The following is a 17,850-nucleotide window of genomic DNA, read 5'->3' as shown; positions in this document are numbered from 1 at the left end:
TGGTGAATTCAAATCAATTTAAAGGGCTACGTGTAGAATTCTGTAGAATTTGTGTCTTGAATTCATCATTACATTTGCAATATTGGCAATATTTTGTATTGTTTTCCATTGAGGAATAAAGTGTATGGTCTGAACAGGGTCCAAAGCTATTTGTGCAGAATGTTTTGAATTGAAAGAATACTACATACAATCCCTTTAATGACAGGAGTGTTTGATCATGCCATGTTATGACATGGCATTTTGCTGGATAGGGTAGTGTGACTACTGTATTGTACTAATCCTGGGCCCAACTTGCAATTTAAAACTGTAGTCTATCTATATGGCTGGAGACATTCCATTTCCTACCAGCTGGTTGTAGGTGAGCTACGGTCTATGTCATGAGGAAGATACAGCAGCACTGAATGCTTGTCGAGCTGAGACTTAGACTTTACCCATTAGGTCTTCTGACAAGCTGATATATTCAAAGCAAGAAACAAAAGAAACAAAAGACAAAACAAGTATGATACGCAGTGACATTTTTTGGCAAGGTGACACTGCAAAGAAAATTGGATATGCCATCTGGTACATCAGAGAAGAGCAACGCACAAAAGCTCGCTGAAGACTGTATCTTTCTGAGAGCGGCTGTCAGAAAAGGGGACAGGCTCTTTATGACCATGCAGTGCGAGTCTACCCTGGCACGTCACTTCGTCTAAATAAAATGACAAATAAAATCCCACGCCAGAGTCCCATTCCTAACTCTCCCCAGGATAAACACCCAACCCATCATCTGCACGACACACCGTGGTGGTAAAACCCTTCAGTCCACATAGAGGTAAAATTACTTTTTTATTGACTCACTAATCAATCAACACTCATATTAGAAACACATAATACAAAGCAATGCATATTTTTCTACTTAACGTAGAACACTTGATGAATGATGATAGCTCAGCTGGAAGATAATGAAAGTAATGGTATAAAGAATGCACTCTGCTCTTCAATAGATGCATCATAAAAATACTTGGTATCGACACAATATGATTTCAACACATTGCTATGATAAACTGACATATATACTCCAAGTGAATAAATCCGTAAGCAGACAAACAGAGGAGATGAGGATGCAGGGCAATTCTCAGTGGGAGCCGCAGAGCTCAACTGTTCCATTGCCTCTTAAAGAGCCTTTATGGGAGAGAAAAGGTGCTTAGTTTGGGCTATAAAGAATAAACAGGTGATTACTCTCAATGGAGCAAAAATACCTCAAAGAAAAATGTTCTCATTTGCTGCGCACAACATATAAAAAAAAATTGAAAATGGCTGGGGTGTGCTCACAATAACCCTTATGATGGCATGCAAATTAAAAACAAACCTATTTATATTTCAGTGGTAGAGCTGTGTTGTGGCTGTGGTCTGCTTCTCCCCGCAAGCACTTTGGGAAATTATAAGCAGGCGTGCTTTTATCAGATGTGGTTATTAGAATATTCATATCAAACCTTTGTCATTGATATTTTCTCATGGTACGGTATGGTGTCTGGTTGTAAATTCAAACATGTCATCAATAGATATTCAATTTGTTTTACACTTATTTTATTTATTTAAATATAAAACAATAAAATCGGCCCGTTAAGATCAAGTGGATGCCTTTGTTTATGTCACCGATAAAGCAAACAAATGACCCTTTATCTGAGTGTCACAACAAAAACAGAACTGTTAAAGGTTGTATCAGCGATAGCGAGCTCGCTACTCCCCCCCCCCCCCCCCGCAATTAAAACTGAACTAAACGCGCATCTAGTCAGTTATTGGTTGAAACACTTTATTTTGCCTTTGAGTGGGTTGCCAACCCTTGTTGGTAGCAATTGTTTTTGTGTACAGATCTCGGAGCCTAGGCTGCCTACAGAGACAGTCTGCTTATGGGGCAGACAGCTAGTAGATCGTTACGAAATATTAGATGAATATGATAATTTATGTTTGGGCCTTTTTTGGGCCTGAAATCGCTGATACAACCTTTAAGAGCGGGAAAGAAAACACAGGAAAGAAAAGTTCCGGAAGAAAAAGGGGAGTAGACAGGAACAGCTGAATGGATTTGAGCTAGCTCGCAAGTCAGCACTTTGAGCTACTTCTTTATATTACTTCAAATCCATTGTTGTGAAGATAGTATGAAAGTCTTGTAACTGTGTACAGCCACTATTTTCACCACATTTTTTTGTATATTGGTAAGTTTGTCCACTTTACCTTTCCTGGCAAATAGACTGGACAGCTATATTTGGGGTCTGATATGCAAGACTGTTTGGCATTATCATCAATAGTGTGCCCGGAAAATGCCAGTGTAGCCTACATCACGCACAGTCAACACTGTTTACATGTACAGTAGGATAGTGTACGATTTTGTTTAAAAAATATCCCATTTTCACTGCCATTTGTATTTTTAATAAGGTCCAATTTATGATACAAATCAAATAAGTTCTAATCAACCAAACTATTTCATAACAGTGTCTTATTTAGAGTAGGCATAGGATTTGTATTACTATGGTTAATATTGTAGGCTAATACTGCTGTCCATGTAAATATAGCCGTTGATTACAAACTATCACAGACACACATATATCTTTTTAAACGGAGTGCTGTATTTAGTTGCAGTCAGATAATGTGTCTGTCATTCATTTTAAGATGAGAACATTAATTTAGTTTCTATTGAAAGATCTTACAATAGAGTCTTGTTTCTGATGCCGTTGCACAGAGATTGAGATTGGAAACCCATGGGAGCTGCTAGTACCCCAGCTGCTGAGACCAGTACAGCCGAGAGCTATTACAGGGACACACAGCCCACAACAACCACAAAGATCAAATCAGCTCAGAAGAGAAGAGAAAGGCTTTGTTGATTTTTAGAAACATGTTGATGTATATTGCACAATGAATATGAGTGTGAATGTAGATCTTGATTGTCAACTTTGAATCCTGCACTTTGAGGACACCAAGAATTTTAATTAGGAGCATTCTTCAAATGTATTTCACATATTCATTTTAAACTAAATATGTCTTGTAACCACTCGGTAAGTTGCACAGTTTTGAAAACGAACGTTAAGGGTTGTTTTAGGACATGTTTGAGTAGCCTACTACAGTATGCCCATTGCCAGCCACCCTGAGAAGTGAAAAGGCGATTCAAAACGAGTCAGAAAAGTCGAGACAGGACCAATCGTCAAAATTTCGGTGTCCACCACTCTAGTTCATCCAAAACAAACCAGAAAAGGGCCTTAAAGTGCTAAAAACCGGAATTTTCCTTTAATGATGATTAGGTTAATTGATGACCCTATCACAAATGCAGGCAAGTCAATTTTGTCACTTTTGGGAGTTGGTTCTGCCCACCTCAATGAGCTATGCTAAGCTAGGCTAAGGGTGGGTGTGTCAGACTGAGCTATTGCATACACATTGACGAGAAGGGTATGTATCATCTTATCTATCACTGGGGGAGACGGTGAATAAGCTCATTTCCAAAAATGTTTGCGTGTTGACATGCTAGTTACTAACGCTACCCATGGCAATGGTCCCAATCCGATGAAAGTTGCAGGTTCAAGCCCAGGCAGATGCAGGGCTGAGCCGCGTGACTCAGTCTAACACAGCGCTGGTTACATTTGAATAGAACAAGAATAATTATCCTACCTCATCGTAGACGCTATCATTCCTTTCAAAGTCTCCAGTCTTCCTTGGCAGCACATGGACATGGACATGCTGTAATGGTAATGGTGGGGGAAATGGCAAAGGGTATTTTAAGACATTATCAGACATTTGAAAGACAAGCTGTTAAATAGCACACACAGGATATTTTGCATTCTTAATGTGTATGGCCCCACACTTGCTCCCGTTTTGCTTTATCTTTTAATTTCACCAAGTGAACGTTTTCGAGCTACACGCTCTTCATCAGACTTGACTTGTTTTTTTGATTGTCTGACTCTTTTGTCCTGCACCTGCGTTTTGGATGCGCGCACCTCTACCTTAGCTAATGTGTATGGCCCACCAGTGAGCACTGGGACTGGTTGCTTCATTGTTCTGGAAGACACAGATTCTGCTGGATTTTTGCACATTTGAAATCACAAGAGAGAGCAGTAAATTCCACCAAGCATGCATCTGTAAACCTCAGAGGCCCGTAAGTTTCATACAGCCCTTTTAAAACTTAAATTGACTTTGTCACGTGCTTTCCTATTCCCTGCAGCCACATACCTTTTGCATGGTTAGATTCAGAATCAAGAGCACGCCTTGGGGGAAGTATGGATTTGAGTAATGCTATAACAGAAGGCAGCATAAAAACAGTTACCAATCTCACTAAATATATTGTGGAGTGATCAAAGAGCTGGATTTATATACTCAAATCAATCTGTAACTCAACTGAGATCCATTTTTTGTTCTTGTTGTTGTTGTTGTTGTTGTTGAGATTACACTTGTAGAACTAACAAACATGAATGCTCACATGGTAACAGAAGACTTCTAAATGCACATCACCTCTAAGAAAAGAATAAACTCCAAAACTGATTTTTGGCACTACAAATGGACATAGTAGCGTTCTACATTGTTAAGTGTTCAAACTTACAGTAGGCAACAAGGATACTGGAATAGTCAGAACCTTACAAAATGAGACAGCTCTGTCTTTTGATAACACAATACCTGGCACCTGGTTTCCAGAAAGCTAGCTTAATGCGTTTAAATGTCACTGTGACATTGTCCCAATCAGATGCATGAATAAATGGTAAGAAAAAGAATAAATAAATATTAACCTCTAGTCTAGACACTTCATCAAGACATAGATGAGCTATGCTACTCATCCACAGCAATATAAAACAACCCCATGATTTCATCTGAGTTGTATTAGTCTGCGGAGATAAACACAGGAGCCCATGCGAATGAGCGTTGCTAACTGTTACAAACAAGATAACATGTTTGGAGGCATCTGCTTTGCTGCAATGCATTTCCTATTTAATGAGTGCATTTGCATAATGGTTGCATTATTAAGTTTTTATACCTTGAGGACACTTTGATGAGGAAAAAAATACCACCAGAGTACAGTTTATCAAGAAGACATTTCAGATGTTGCTTAGTATTTTAAACCAATCTCAAAGGACATTTCAATGTCTAGATCATAATATGCAACAAGGAATGGTTCGTTCACATACAATATTAATGGTGCTAGAAAAATAATTTTATGTTGTGCCTTTATTTTCTGCAGGCAACTCAGTTGTCCCTGACTTATAGTTTGAAGTCTGGAGAATTCATTGTGCATTCAATACTTTTTTTTTTTCAAATAAAAGGAACATTTACAGTATATGAACTGACAGAATTCAAAAGGAAAGTGATTCACTTAAATGCATTTTGGAGACCTTCACTCTCACAGTATAGCACTGTCCCACCAGGGTCAAATGACAAAACCTCTGTCACACATTCATCCTTAACATGGTGGTGAATTCAATCATTCAGAGGAACAGAACACTTGCAGTGGCAACTTTTTCTTGAGGTCCATAAACAGTTCCAGTTGATGGAGATCAGGCTGCATAAGACACATTTGTTTGGGCCACGTCCCTGGCCGTCCTTGACCTTGCGTACATAACCAGTGGTTCAATGAGTCTCTAATTGGAGCAGCTGGCTAGGCCATGGTTCATTGGCAGCCATTCTCTGTGTGTGTGTGTGTGTGTGTGTGTGTCTTAAAAGCCCACGGCCCTGATTGTGACTCAAAGTTATTGGTCATCCACTTTCGTTTGCGCATATCGGTAGACTCGAAAGGCAAAAGCGTCGATGTTCCAGGGGGCAGTCTACCCAGACACTTCAGATAGAAACCTGTCTGCCATTGACACAAGAGCTTTGTAAAGTCCTTTCCTCTGGCCCTAATTAAAACAGATGTCTATTAATTAGATAGTGACTAAAGACAAATGAGGTAAATGGCTGCAGTGCTATTTATATTGTTTAGGTTAAATCCAGTCAGACAGGCAGACAAATGTATTTAGTCATGAGCAGCTGTGATCATATTAAGACGGGGGGGGGGGGGGGTGGCAAACAAAAACAACAGCTTAGAGCTGGAGCTACTACTGCTGCGCACTAATTATAGCAGGGGAGATCATCCCAACAGATATGTTCATAAAGTATAAATCAATAGTGAAACATGGTTCAAAATACCCTTAATTTCTTCACTTCCAATATAATGTCATTTAATCTCTATGTCTTACATTCTGTTTAAGATTATGTCAATTTCTGCTAAATGTCAATCTCATATGGTGATTACAACAATACAGTTATGCGGTTTTATATGTTTTAACTATAAAAATGGTATGTAAAGTTCCATATGTGCAGTTCCTGTACATTAAAGTCAGGATATGCAAAAGCTTCCAAACTCCACTGGCCAAGCTCAACCTTGTCTCTCCTTCACACACCGAGCCCCGGTCACCACCAGGTCACCACCTGCGCTTTCACACTGGACCGACATTCTGGAGGCCCAATCAATGTCTCTGAGCTTTTCCCTCTGCCTTGTTAAAGGCTATAAGGCTCGCTGGGAAACTTCAGAGGGGGATGTCTTTGTAAGGCCGCCCAAGTTGTTCAATGAACCCGGCTTACGGAAAAGCTTGCAGGGACACTTGTCCACATTCAGATATGCTTTTGAGATTTCAGACGGGGGGAAATACTGTAGCTTTTAACCTCCCATCTAAATCCACCCTATTGACAAAGATAGCCATCACGGCCAATTAGTGTACTCATTAAGAGTTCCGCTCACAAATGTCCGTTATTGTGGTTTGAACCCTTGGCTGGGAGAACTCCCCCTGATATCTCTGTGCTGACTTTGATACACAGGGATCAATGGGACAGAGGCTACACAGCCCATTGCAGAAGTCCTATTTTGCTCCTGAACCCCAAGAAAGGCACACCAAGATCAAAGTAGTGGCTGCAGTGGCTATCGTACTTTCTTGTCAAAGTGCCAATCTTCAGGTCTAAAGGTGGGGTGAATCACCCCAATTTTTTTTCTCTAGATGAAACTCACTCTCCATCATAGTGATTAACTGCCATGTAAAAAGAAAGGCTTGTTTATACAGTATATCCCTTCAAAGACAGGATTGTGTGGGATCATTTTTTTGCTGATCTGGCAGTTTTACTAAGGAAGCATATGTGCATATTGTGACTGCTGTTTTCCCCTCACATTGCAAGGTCTATTCTGAAGGAAACTAAACCATGGACGCCAGGTCATACCATTCAGATACAGAACACTGTTTCCTGACAGACCAATGCACATACAGAATTTTCATGGGTATTTCACACTTATGACTAAAATCAGGATAAGGAATCTTCCATCCTATATATTTTGATGAATATAAACTGCAAACATCAGCTTTTTAGTGCATGTTTTTATATTAATAAATACGGTTGTGTAGCCTGATACTGCCAAGCCTCATAATAAAAATGCCACCTCCTGTTCTGATCAATAGCGGTCCAGAAAAGCGATGTGGCGGCGGCCTCAGCATTGATTCCCTCAATTCCCGTTTACCTGACTAGAGTGTGCACAGTCGAGATTACCTGACTAGAGTGTGCACAGTCGAGATTATCTGACTAGAGTGTGCACAGTCGAGATTATCTGACTAGAGTGTGCACAGTCGAGATTACCTGACTAGAGTGTGCACAGTCGAGATTACCTGACTAGAGTGTGCACAGTCGAGATTATCTGACTAGAGTGTGCACAGTCGAGATTATCTGACTAGAGTGTGCACAGTCGAGATTATCTGACTAGAGTGTGCACAGTCGAGATTACCTGACTAGAGTGTGCACAGTCGAGATTATCTGACTAGAGTGTGCACAGTCGAGATTATCTGACTAGAGTGTGCACAGTCGAGATTATCTGACTAGAGTGTGCACAGTCGAGATTATCTGACTAGAGTGTGCACAGTCGAGATTATCTGACTAGAGTGTGCACAGTCGAGATTATCTGACTAGAGTGTGCACAGTCGAGATTACCTGACTAGAGTGTGCACAGTCGAGATTATCTGACTAGAGTGTGCACAGTCGAGATTACCTGACTAGAGTGTGCACAGTCGAGATTACCTGACTAGAGTGTGCACAGTCGAGATTATCTGACTAGAGTGTGCACAGTCGAGATTACCTGACTAGAGTGTGCACAGTCGAGATTATCTGACTAGAGTGTGCACAGTCGAGATTATCTGACGTACTCTGCATCAGTGGGGCCACATTGCTTTGCAAAGGAAGACAAATGATTTGTTTTTTTTAGTCACTCTCATATTTGCAGAAAGATAGAAAATTGAGAAACTCAATTCCACGATATTGATGCTAAAATTTGTCTCCAGTCTCTCGGGTTGCTCTGAGGCAGAGTTGGTAAAACTGCATTTGCCTCTATACAGTCCGGCACCTTTATTCAATCAAGGGCAGGAGTTTTTATTACCAGCATAGAGCACCTGATTGCAATAATCCATTTGATAAATGGGGAGACAGCCCCGCAGTAGCAGGTGCACTATACGCAAGATAATATGTTTTCATAAAGGGACTGAAAGGATTTCTAATTCAGAGTAAGTCCATGTTCAAAATTAGTTTATAAAAATGGAGATTATTCCAATAAGTTAAGGAAGTGTGAGGACAATCCCTCAGCAGCACATATTTCATGGAGGCAAGGTATCATAATGATTAAATGGAGAGAAAAAAAAAACACCAGAAACAAACTACCAAAAATTAACAAAATAAAATTAATCTGGAATTAATCAAGTGAATCTACAGAAATCTCCTTTCGTTTTAAATGCATTTCTCTGAAATGTTCTTCCTAATGTCCTTGTTCAAAAGCAGATGAAACAGCCGTTTTCATCATAACTTCTCTATAGTTGCTGTGTGCTGGTGGAAACTTTCAGGATGGGGTAAAAAAAATCACATTTGGCACTAAAACGCCTTGACTGCTTCACTTTCCATTCATTCATTATTCATCATGTTTGTTAGTTGATTTAGAAACTGCTACGGCAAAATGACATCAGGCCAAAAGGCAGACCACAGCCCTTTATGTGCGCATTTCAAAGCACAAAGCCAAGATCTACAAAACCTCTAATGGACAGATTAACGCCCCCATCTCGTTGGAGCCCGATTCAGAAGAAACCAGTGGTCTCTAGATGGGATGCAGTGATACAACGAGAGAGAAAATACATCTTTGGCATTCCTGACATTTTCCATTAATCAAATGAATGTTGATCGGTTTGTGTTTTGCCACGGCTTGGGAGGATAGATGCTCTGAGCATGCTGTGCAAGGCTAATGGCCATAAAGGATTCTAGGGAGAAGAGGCATTAACAACAACAATGAGAACAAGACAGGCCACCGATTATATGGAGGCGTATATACAAATCTGTTTTCTTTTTTCTGTTTCTGTTTTCTCTCCCTGTCAGTAACTTTTTCCAGTAAGCAGCAGGTTCCTACTCTGGCTAAGTCTGAGAAATGTTAGTAAGAAATGCTAACACTGAAATGTTAGTAAGAAATGCTAACACTTTAAACGCAGCGTTCCTTTAATTGGAACTGTATCTGATGAAACAAGCCCTCTAATGGCAAATATACTTTCTAGTAATACAAATTTTGAAGACACTCCTAATCCACACAAATCCCCATGAGGAGATGCATTTTATGTTTCTATAGATTTTGTTTTCATTTAACAGATGCTTTGTAAGTACCTTGTCGTATAGCAAAAAGTGTCTGAATAATGCCATAAAGTAAATTTTAAACAATGACACAAATGCCAGCCTCCTGAAGGCACCACACCTGAGACAATGCACCGATTTGGCATTTGCTTGTGAATAATTAGTGCTACTCTTGAAATCTCATGTGGATTGGAGCGGTCAACAGCTTGCAACACATGCAGGGTAGGAAAAAAAGAGGTAAATATTACAAACTTCACTAACCTATCAAATCAGTGGAATATACAAACCTCCAGCAGGGAAGAATAAAATTAAGAAAAGAAAAAAATGAAATAAAAAAAAAAATCATTGGTCTCTGAAATTTACGTTAGCCATTCTAAAACTGATCTTTTAAATGGACGCTTATTGATGTTGGAGCTTATTAGTCATTTCCTGAAGGACACACTTGGCACCAGATGAGGAAAAGGGGAAAAAAACTCCCATTATGTCTGCATTTCACAGCCTAATCAGATATACTGTAAATGGCATTTTCTATTCAGTGTGCTGTATTTGTCGGTGTTTTGTTTTAGTTGTTGTTGCAAAAGGTCAGAAGGTGAGGTCATGCCCAGGATGCATCAAATGTTTAATCCATGTGTGGATTGTCGTCACATTATTTTCGATATGCGATGGCATTCACTGACCACTGACCTACCACCTCCAGGCTTGGGAACTCCTTCCTTGGATGTCTCTGTTGTATTTTATGGTCCTATCTGAAATTCCATCATTAACATTTCAATATTACACCTCAGCCCAGGCTGGAGCTGGCTCTCATGGCAAGTGCCATAAATGCATAATTAATGCGGCACTTTATATGCAATAAAAAAGACAGAGCACATTAGCAGCAGCATTATTAATATATTCAATATGGTAATTAGCACTGCAACTTTAAGAGAGGGGATAAAAAATGAAACGTTAAAAGCACAGGAATTGTTGAGCTTCTTTCTTGTTAGACTTCAGATTCAGGACAGGTGTAGGTAGGCAGTTTGTGTATGTGTTATATAAATGTTTGCTAGGGATTTTCCCAGGGGACAGTGCTGCCAGGGAACGTTCCCAGGGGTAGCAGCGAATGGACGCAACACACACTTCCGATAACGATTAAGGAACAGATAATACATGTTGACCTTACACTCCTGTCTAGCATGTAGTGGGCTGGAGCTAGCACGTGTTTATAGTGCCAGGTAATGCCACATCTATTTACATACAGCGGTCTGGTCCGGGTAATGCCACATCTATTTACATACAGCGGTCTGGTCCGGGTAATGCCACATCTATTTACATACAGCGGTCTGGTCCGGGTAATGCCACACCTATTTACATACAGCGGTCTGGTCCGGGTAATGCCACATCTATTTACATACAGCGGTCTGGTCCGGGTAATGCCACATCTATTTAGATACAGCGGTCTGGTCCGGGTAATGCCTCATCTATTTAGATACAGCGGTCTGGCAGATGGTTTTTAATCAGGAATTGGAGTGTAGCACATTTATGTGTATCAGGCTGCCTGCATTTGTGTGACCACCTAGCAACCACCTAGCAACTAAATGGTCAGTGACCATGGCCATGCTGGCCCCACGCTTTCAGCCTTGAACTGAAGTTCCTTGTTAGTTTAGACGCCCCCCCCCCCTCATTTATTTTGTCTGACAATCATATAATGGTAACGCTAATCCTGAATTATATTCCTTGCTGACGTGCACTTTTTGCTACATCAGCTCAAATTTAAAACTGCCAGCAAATCTTCCACGTGAGCCACATACATAAGAATAAATATATAAATGAAACAGATTCCTAGTCAAAATTCAGACAGAGCATGATCATCAAAAAACAGGCAGACAGCCTAAATTGCTCTAATCTAGCTAATCAGGTGTGGTGATCTGTGGCTTTCCCTTGGCCCCATGAGGCTTAAGCCAGTGGAATACGTTTCAAGTCCACAAGTACGCAAGCGTCTGCTAGTGTGTCCAGGTGACGTAATGTCATCACCAGAGAGTGCTGATGATGTGAGCTCAGAGAGATGATCAGAGAGCCCTGTGCATCTGGCCATTTATCCCCCCCCCCCATTGTTTTGTGACTGCTTGGACTGCACTGACCAAAAAGACCAGCAATTCCAACCGTCCTGCTTGCCAATACTCCATTGACAACTCCATAGACACCAGAATGTACCATTCCCCCTCTACAGTTCGCCCAATGCAGTGTGTGTTTAGCACAGAGGACATCACCCCCTCCACCCCCCAGGTTTAGTAGCCCTTCGTAGCCTCGCGGACATGTTCAACACCTCCTTTGAGTCCGGCTGGTGTCCCCCACACGCATGGACGGATTATGAACTTTCGGGCCCCTGGGCCTAGATGTATTAAGGGGCCCCGACTAATTGTCACATATGTTGGAGGGGGGGTTTGGGGGTCCTCCCCCAGAACATTTTGAATTTGTTTGATGTGATTTCCTGTATTCTGGTGCATTTTGGGGATGGCCAATACTAAATTCAATCAGATTCATAGCCTACATCCTGATTTGTTGATATTGAGGCAATGATTCCATGCAAAGGCTTGGGCTTCAGGGCCCCCTGACCTCTTGGGCCCCTGGGCCTAGGCCCGGTAGGCCCGTGCAGTAATCCATCCCTGCCCACAGGCCTCACAGACACCCTCCATCATACCTGGGCCTCAGAAGTCATGTCCATCCTGCCTCCATGGCTATGGTCCTGTTGCACCATTGTGAAGTGCTTTGAGAGACCATGGACTACTGTGGATACAATCCATCCCTCCTCCCACGCTTCACCTTTCAGTTTGCGTACTGTGCAAACCGGTCCACTGTTGACTCGATCTCAACTGCCCTTCACCTAGGCCTTACCCATCTGGACAAGAAAGTCATATGTGAAAATGCTGTTCAGAAGTCAAAAACAATCATCCCTTAGCAGCTGGGAAGGAAACTGAACCTGCTGGACACCTCACCCTGTAACTGGAGAAACCACAGTCAGTAAGGATCGGCCATGACACAGCGGGCACCACCACACTGAGCATGAGCGAAATGACCTATGACTATGCACCAAATTACAGTACTGACCTAGCCTGGGTTTCCCCATGCTGCCTTACGCGCGCGATTTTATTCACGTTGCTAGGCAGCCTGGATTCCATGGACTTTGTTTTCACCTCAACGAGGGGGGGGGGGGGGGGGGGGCAGCAAGACGATGATGACACACCAAAGCGGTTATGAGCTACGTACAGACGCATTTGATAGACATTCGTAGCGCCCAATAAACGACTCTGGGCATTTGTAAACCATGTTTCAAATACGAGAAAATGTACATGTACTGTAGTTCCCAGACCCCATCTCAATGAGATGAGGTTTGGCATTAGCCAGGCTAGTACTGACCACTTCCATTAAAATTGTAGATGACACAACTGTAGTGGGTCTCATTAGCAACAATGATGAATCCAGCTACAGAAATGAAATAAATCAACTGGCCATTTTGTTAATAGATAGCAATATTTCCCTAAATGTAGAAAAAGCTAAGGAGATTACCGAGATGTTACACCCAACACTCTCTGCTGACCATCGACAGTACTGCTGTGAATACCACATCATTGACCAAGATAGCCCAGCAACACCTTTGCTTCTTCCAGAAGCTTAACAAGACATCAGACATCCATCATGTCCTTTTACTGAGGCATTGAGAGCACCCTGAGCATCTGATGCATGGTTTGGTCGCTGCATTCCCTCCAACCATCTTGAGACCCTCCAACGTATAGCATTCACTGGTGCCTCAAGCCTCTCCCTTGTGAGGCAACAGACATTGTGAGGAACCCCACTCATCCCTCACACAACCTCTTCCAGACTTTTGCCATCTGGGAGAAGATGGCGGAGCCTCCAAACCTGTGCCACCAGACTGAATAACAGATTTACACATCAAGCTGTCAGGATGCTGAACACCGTCATCTGCTCCTCAGAAATCTGGACTGATCATATGTTTATGTTATCATATGTTTAACATTATCAATGGGGTAGCCCCCAAGTATTTGGGATCCCAAATTGTAATGGTGCATACTCAACATACCCATGACACAAGAGCAAGTGTTCGCTCCTGTAAGGTACCATCTGCAAAGAGCGCGGCATGTAGCTCTTTCTTTTATACAGGGATTATGCTGTGGAATAGCCTTCCATTTAATATTAAAATGGCAGAAACAAAAAGGGTTTTTAAAACAAAGGGTTAGAGTTTTTCTGTGGAATAAAGAAGATAATTAGGTGACTTAGGAATGTGATTTTATATGTGTATATGAGATATCTGTTGCATGTGTTTGTACTGTATGTCTTGTCCTCTTCCATCAGGGACCATGTTGGATATAAGTGTTTTTACGCTTTTACATGTAATCCCTTGGAAACCCCCTTTGTCTTCCTATATCCATAAATAAACCAAACCAAACCAAATATCTATCGGTTCCAACCTTCTCCCCTGCAAATGTAATAGCATGAGAAGCTCTTTGGAATATGTATGCACGCACGAACGCACACGCCAACGCCCACGCACACGCACAGGAACAGGAACACACACACCACTCTAAATAGAAACCTTCAAAGCCTTCTAATTATGCACTGTTTTATATTATTACTAGTAACATTGCTTTGTTTGTTGTTTGCTGCTTTAGTACTTGTCTGTTCTAACAACAAGGCATTTCAACTTACGACTGCATTGAAATGTAACATCATGTTTTTAAAGTATATCTATTTGACCGGCTGCCTGGACATGGACTGCATTGACTTGAATAGGATTTCCCAACGTTCTACGGTAAAATATATTCATGTAATTATTGCTGACATATAATTACCGCTGTCATTGGCAACGGATTTTGTGCTTCGGATTTACGTCTTTCATATCACTCCGCAAGTAGTCCGGTCACTTCTTGCAATGGAACTTCATATCACTCCGCAAGTAGTCCGGTCACTTCTTGCAATGGAACTTCATTCAAAAGTGAAAGCAGACGGTTGATCAGCTGTGTTCTAAAGAATGTTTGATTCAAGTTCAGGGTGTGCTGCAAACTATTTGTTTCTCAGCAGAAGCTAAGACGAAACGGTAACAAATAAGTGTAGAGACATATCGTGGAGTTTATTTTTTCGTTTGGGAGGTAGCCGTACAATAAGCAGGATAATGTATGGAACGCCGGTCATTATAGGTAAAATAAGTCCTTTCAGGGCAAAGCAAGACCACTCCGCTAGCACGTCGGTGTCCGGTTCGTCCTGTCGGGACTTATTTTCCCGATAATGACTGGGGTTCCATACATTATCCCTTACTTATAACTGTTAGATAAGTTATTGTGTTGTGAAAGCTTCCCCACATATCAATAAAATACACCCACAGCCGTCGAGTCTTTCAGACTTAGAGGGTCTTTCCAGTAATGCATAAGTGCACATTCTGCCAACTAATTAGAGACGGGGCACCATCTCCTCTATATAATACCCTGACTTCAGGTGACCGTGGGATCGGAACAGATGGCTCTCTACCTGCTGCCCCCTGGGGGTCAGACCACATCATCCCATCCTTACCCAAAGAGTTATACGAAGCATTTAAAAAAATGGATGTGTTAATCATTCATATGCCAAGAGTTTGGGACCCGCAAATGAAATACAATTATTATTTAATACAAGATAACTGTCACAGAGTCCTCATGATATATTTAAGAGAAGAGCGGAATTAAGTCCTCACCTTCACAGTCTGTCCAGCTTCAGGGCCATCCTTGTGGGAACAGAACGAGATAATTAGGAGCGCTAGGGAACTCAGGCATATATCAGTTAATAATTCAACAGCATTTAAATTTCAGATGAATCACAGCACTTCCACACAACCAAAAAGAATTTGAAGATCCTTATTGTGTGTGTGTGTGTGTGTGTGTGTGTGTGTGTGTGTGTGCGCGCATTCATTCTTGGAACTGATTAATGTGTTAAGGCATTGCTGCCATCACGTCACTTAAACTTCTTATGAAATGTGACACTTAAAGGTTTCTTTGGGCCAAACACTTCACAGCAGAATCCTAGAGCTCATTAAACAGTCACACTCTTTCATAACTGCAACATAATGGAGATTTGTTTAACTCTCCAGGTTAAAGTAATACTGAGCAATCAAGATGACATTACAGCAAGATTCCCTTGTGTTCCAATGAGGTATTATGATGGGCAGCATTAATACGATACTAAAGCTACCAGAGAAGCATCGCTGTGCTATGCCCGTATGACTGGTTTCTACTCCGTTGTTTCAGGGCTGCTCATTTATTTGGCTGTCATATTAAGTCAGCAGACAATACTGCCAAGCACCTACAGCACCCGCAACCAACAGCGGCTTACCTGTAATACGGTAATAGGACACTCGCTTAAAAAGCTGTCAGATTCATCTGCGAATCTCATCAGAAAGCTAAAGGAAATCTGTGATTAGAGTCTGTCCTGAATACGGATCTTTTGGCTTTATCAGCACTATCGGCAGTCCGAGAAAGAATCAAACCAGAGATTAGCATACATATCAACACTTATGCAAAACCACAGCAACCCTGGAATCAAATGAAATAAAAAGGTCTGTTCTTTAAACATGAGACGGAAAAAACAAGGCCTGTTCTTATTTTGTTCCAGCAGGTGGTGTTCTTCTGTTGGGTTCTCAGTGCAATTGGCCCTGAATTATGCATCTTATCGCAATCAACAGCAAAGAGATTATTAAATCAGCATAAGGAGCGAACAAAGAGAAATCTAAACTGATGTGCGCCCCATTCTTTATGGGCTGTCATATTAACATTCATTATCAAAGCTGCCAATGCGTGAGTATCGCCATGGCAACAGCCGCATAATAGAGCAGGATTGGAAGTCACTGGCCTTTCTTGGAGATGAATTCTCATGTGAACTGAAGGAAGCATAAATTGCTCATTTTTACACTAATTTTGTGCCGTCTCCCGTGCCGCACACAGCTGTGGATAGTCTCGTGAACGTGTACGTGTGTGTGTCATGTGTGCCCAACACTCGTTGCTTCTGACAGGGGGGTTGGGGGGACGGGGGCTCTTACCTGCATGGCAATGGTCAAAGAGGTGCCGCAGAAATGCTTCTCCACAACGCTGGCCACTCGCTGCGTCATGCTGAATAGATCGGCCACCTCGTCCGGGCGGAGGTCACGGAAGCGCTCCACAGGACGCACAGGGCACACTAAAACATCTGAGAGCGGGCGCCATGAAGGAAAACACACACATGACGTCTACAGATGAGGGAAGTGGGGGGGGGAGCGGTGACATGATGGAGGGTCAGGGTTGGCGTCATGAAGGAAAGAAGGTGTGTGTGTGTGTATGTGTGTGTGTGTGTGTGTAGGGGCGGTAAGGGTCAGGGATGTTATGATTACATTATGCACCACTGTGGGGAGGTAGCATGGACACATCTGAGCCCACAGATGACATGAGTTACTGTGATATGGGGTTATGGTTTATTATGATATGGGTTATGAGTGTAGAAATAAACAAGGTGCTGTGCTCAATATGCCAAGGGCACAGGGTTGAGCCTTGCACTGAATCAAGAGTACATACAACAGAAGGCAAGATAAGAAGAATCTACTGCAGAAATTCTTTCCTTCAATCATTCAAACACTCCATCCATCCACAGAAGGCTTTCAATAACAGCTAAAAGGTGTAGCGGAAAGATGAATACATGAACATAAATAATTTCAGCCAGCAAATAGACATGTTTTCATGTTTAATAAGTCACCATTTCCTGCACACATATTAATCTGATCAAAAGGAGCAGAGGTGCTCAAACTAACAAAACACTAAGTGAGGGAAACCCACAATGGCAGCCAGGTTTGGCTTATTTATTCACATAAATAGGGAAAAGATGAATTTTCAGGCACATGTTTTTGGATATTTGGTGTTGTTTAGAGACTACCCCATCCCCCCCCCCCCCCCCCTCTTGTTTCTGTCCACCTCCCTCAGCTGAGAAATGGCTAGCACAGGCAGGGGAGCCCACATTAGCCGTGTTTGTTTGGGCAGAAATCACTAAGCACTGCAGTTCAGCAAGCCAAACAACTAAGGTGGTATTATCGCGCTCTGCGGCGCAGCGTACCCTACATTACAAACAAGCAAGCACAAAACCACATCGCACAAAGCCACATCTTACAAAACTCAACTTTCAGAAAAGTCCTGAAGGGTTTCACACACTTTGAGGGAAGTTTTGCCTTTGTGCACTTGC

The 17,850-nt window shown here is 41.9% G+C and overlaps 1 protein-coding gene across 2 annotated transcripts in view; it reads right to left on the bottom strand.

Annotated features, from left to right (window-relative positions):
• Nucleotides 1-1,071: 1,071 nt before the first annotated feature.
• LOC143103713 (bis(5'-adenosyl)-triphosphatase-like) overlaps nt 1,072-17,850 on the bottom strand; it is a 152,848-nt gene continuing 136,069 nt past the window's right edge. For both annotated transcript variants that reach the window (XM_076267504.1, XM_076267503.1), the window contains 4 exons: nt 16,685-16,830; nt 15,347-15,376; nt 3,637-3,705; nt 1,072-1,161 (listed from right to left, as the gene is read on the bottom strand). In XM_076267504.1, coding sequence (XP_076123619.1) covers nt 1,153-1,161; nt 3,637-3,705; nt 15,347-15,376; nt 16,685-16,830 — 254 coding nt within the window. In that variant the 3' untranslated portion in view covers nt 1,072-1,152. The remainder of the gene's footprint in view (nt 1,162-3,636; nt 3,706-15,346; nt 15,377-16,684; nt 16,831-17,850) is intronic.

The sequence above is a fragment of the Alosa pseudoharengus genome, unplaced genomic scaffold (genome assembly GCF_046254945.1).
Source record: "Alosa pseudoharengus isolate Yale_2024_CS ecotype anadromous, Long Island Sound unplaced genomic scaffold, YU_APseudo_1.1 YU_APseudo_1.1_scf_5, whole genome shotgun sequence".
Taxonomy (NCBI): domain Eukaryota; kingdom Metazoa; phylum Chordata; class Actinopteri; order Clupeiformes; family Clupeidae; genus Alosa; species Alosa pseudoharengus.
Note: the sequence above shows the minus strand (reverse complement) of the source record. Positions and strands in the feature narration are given on the sequence as shown.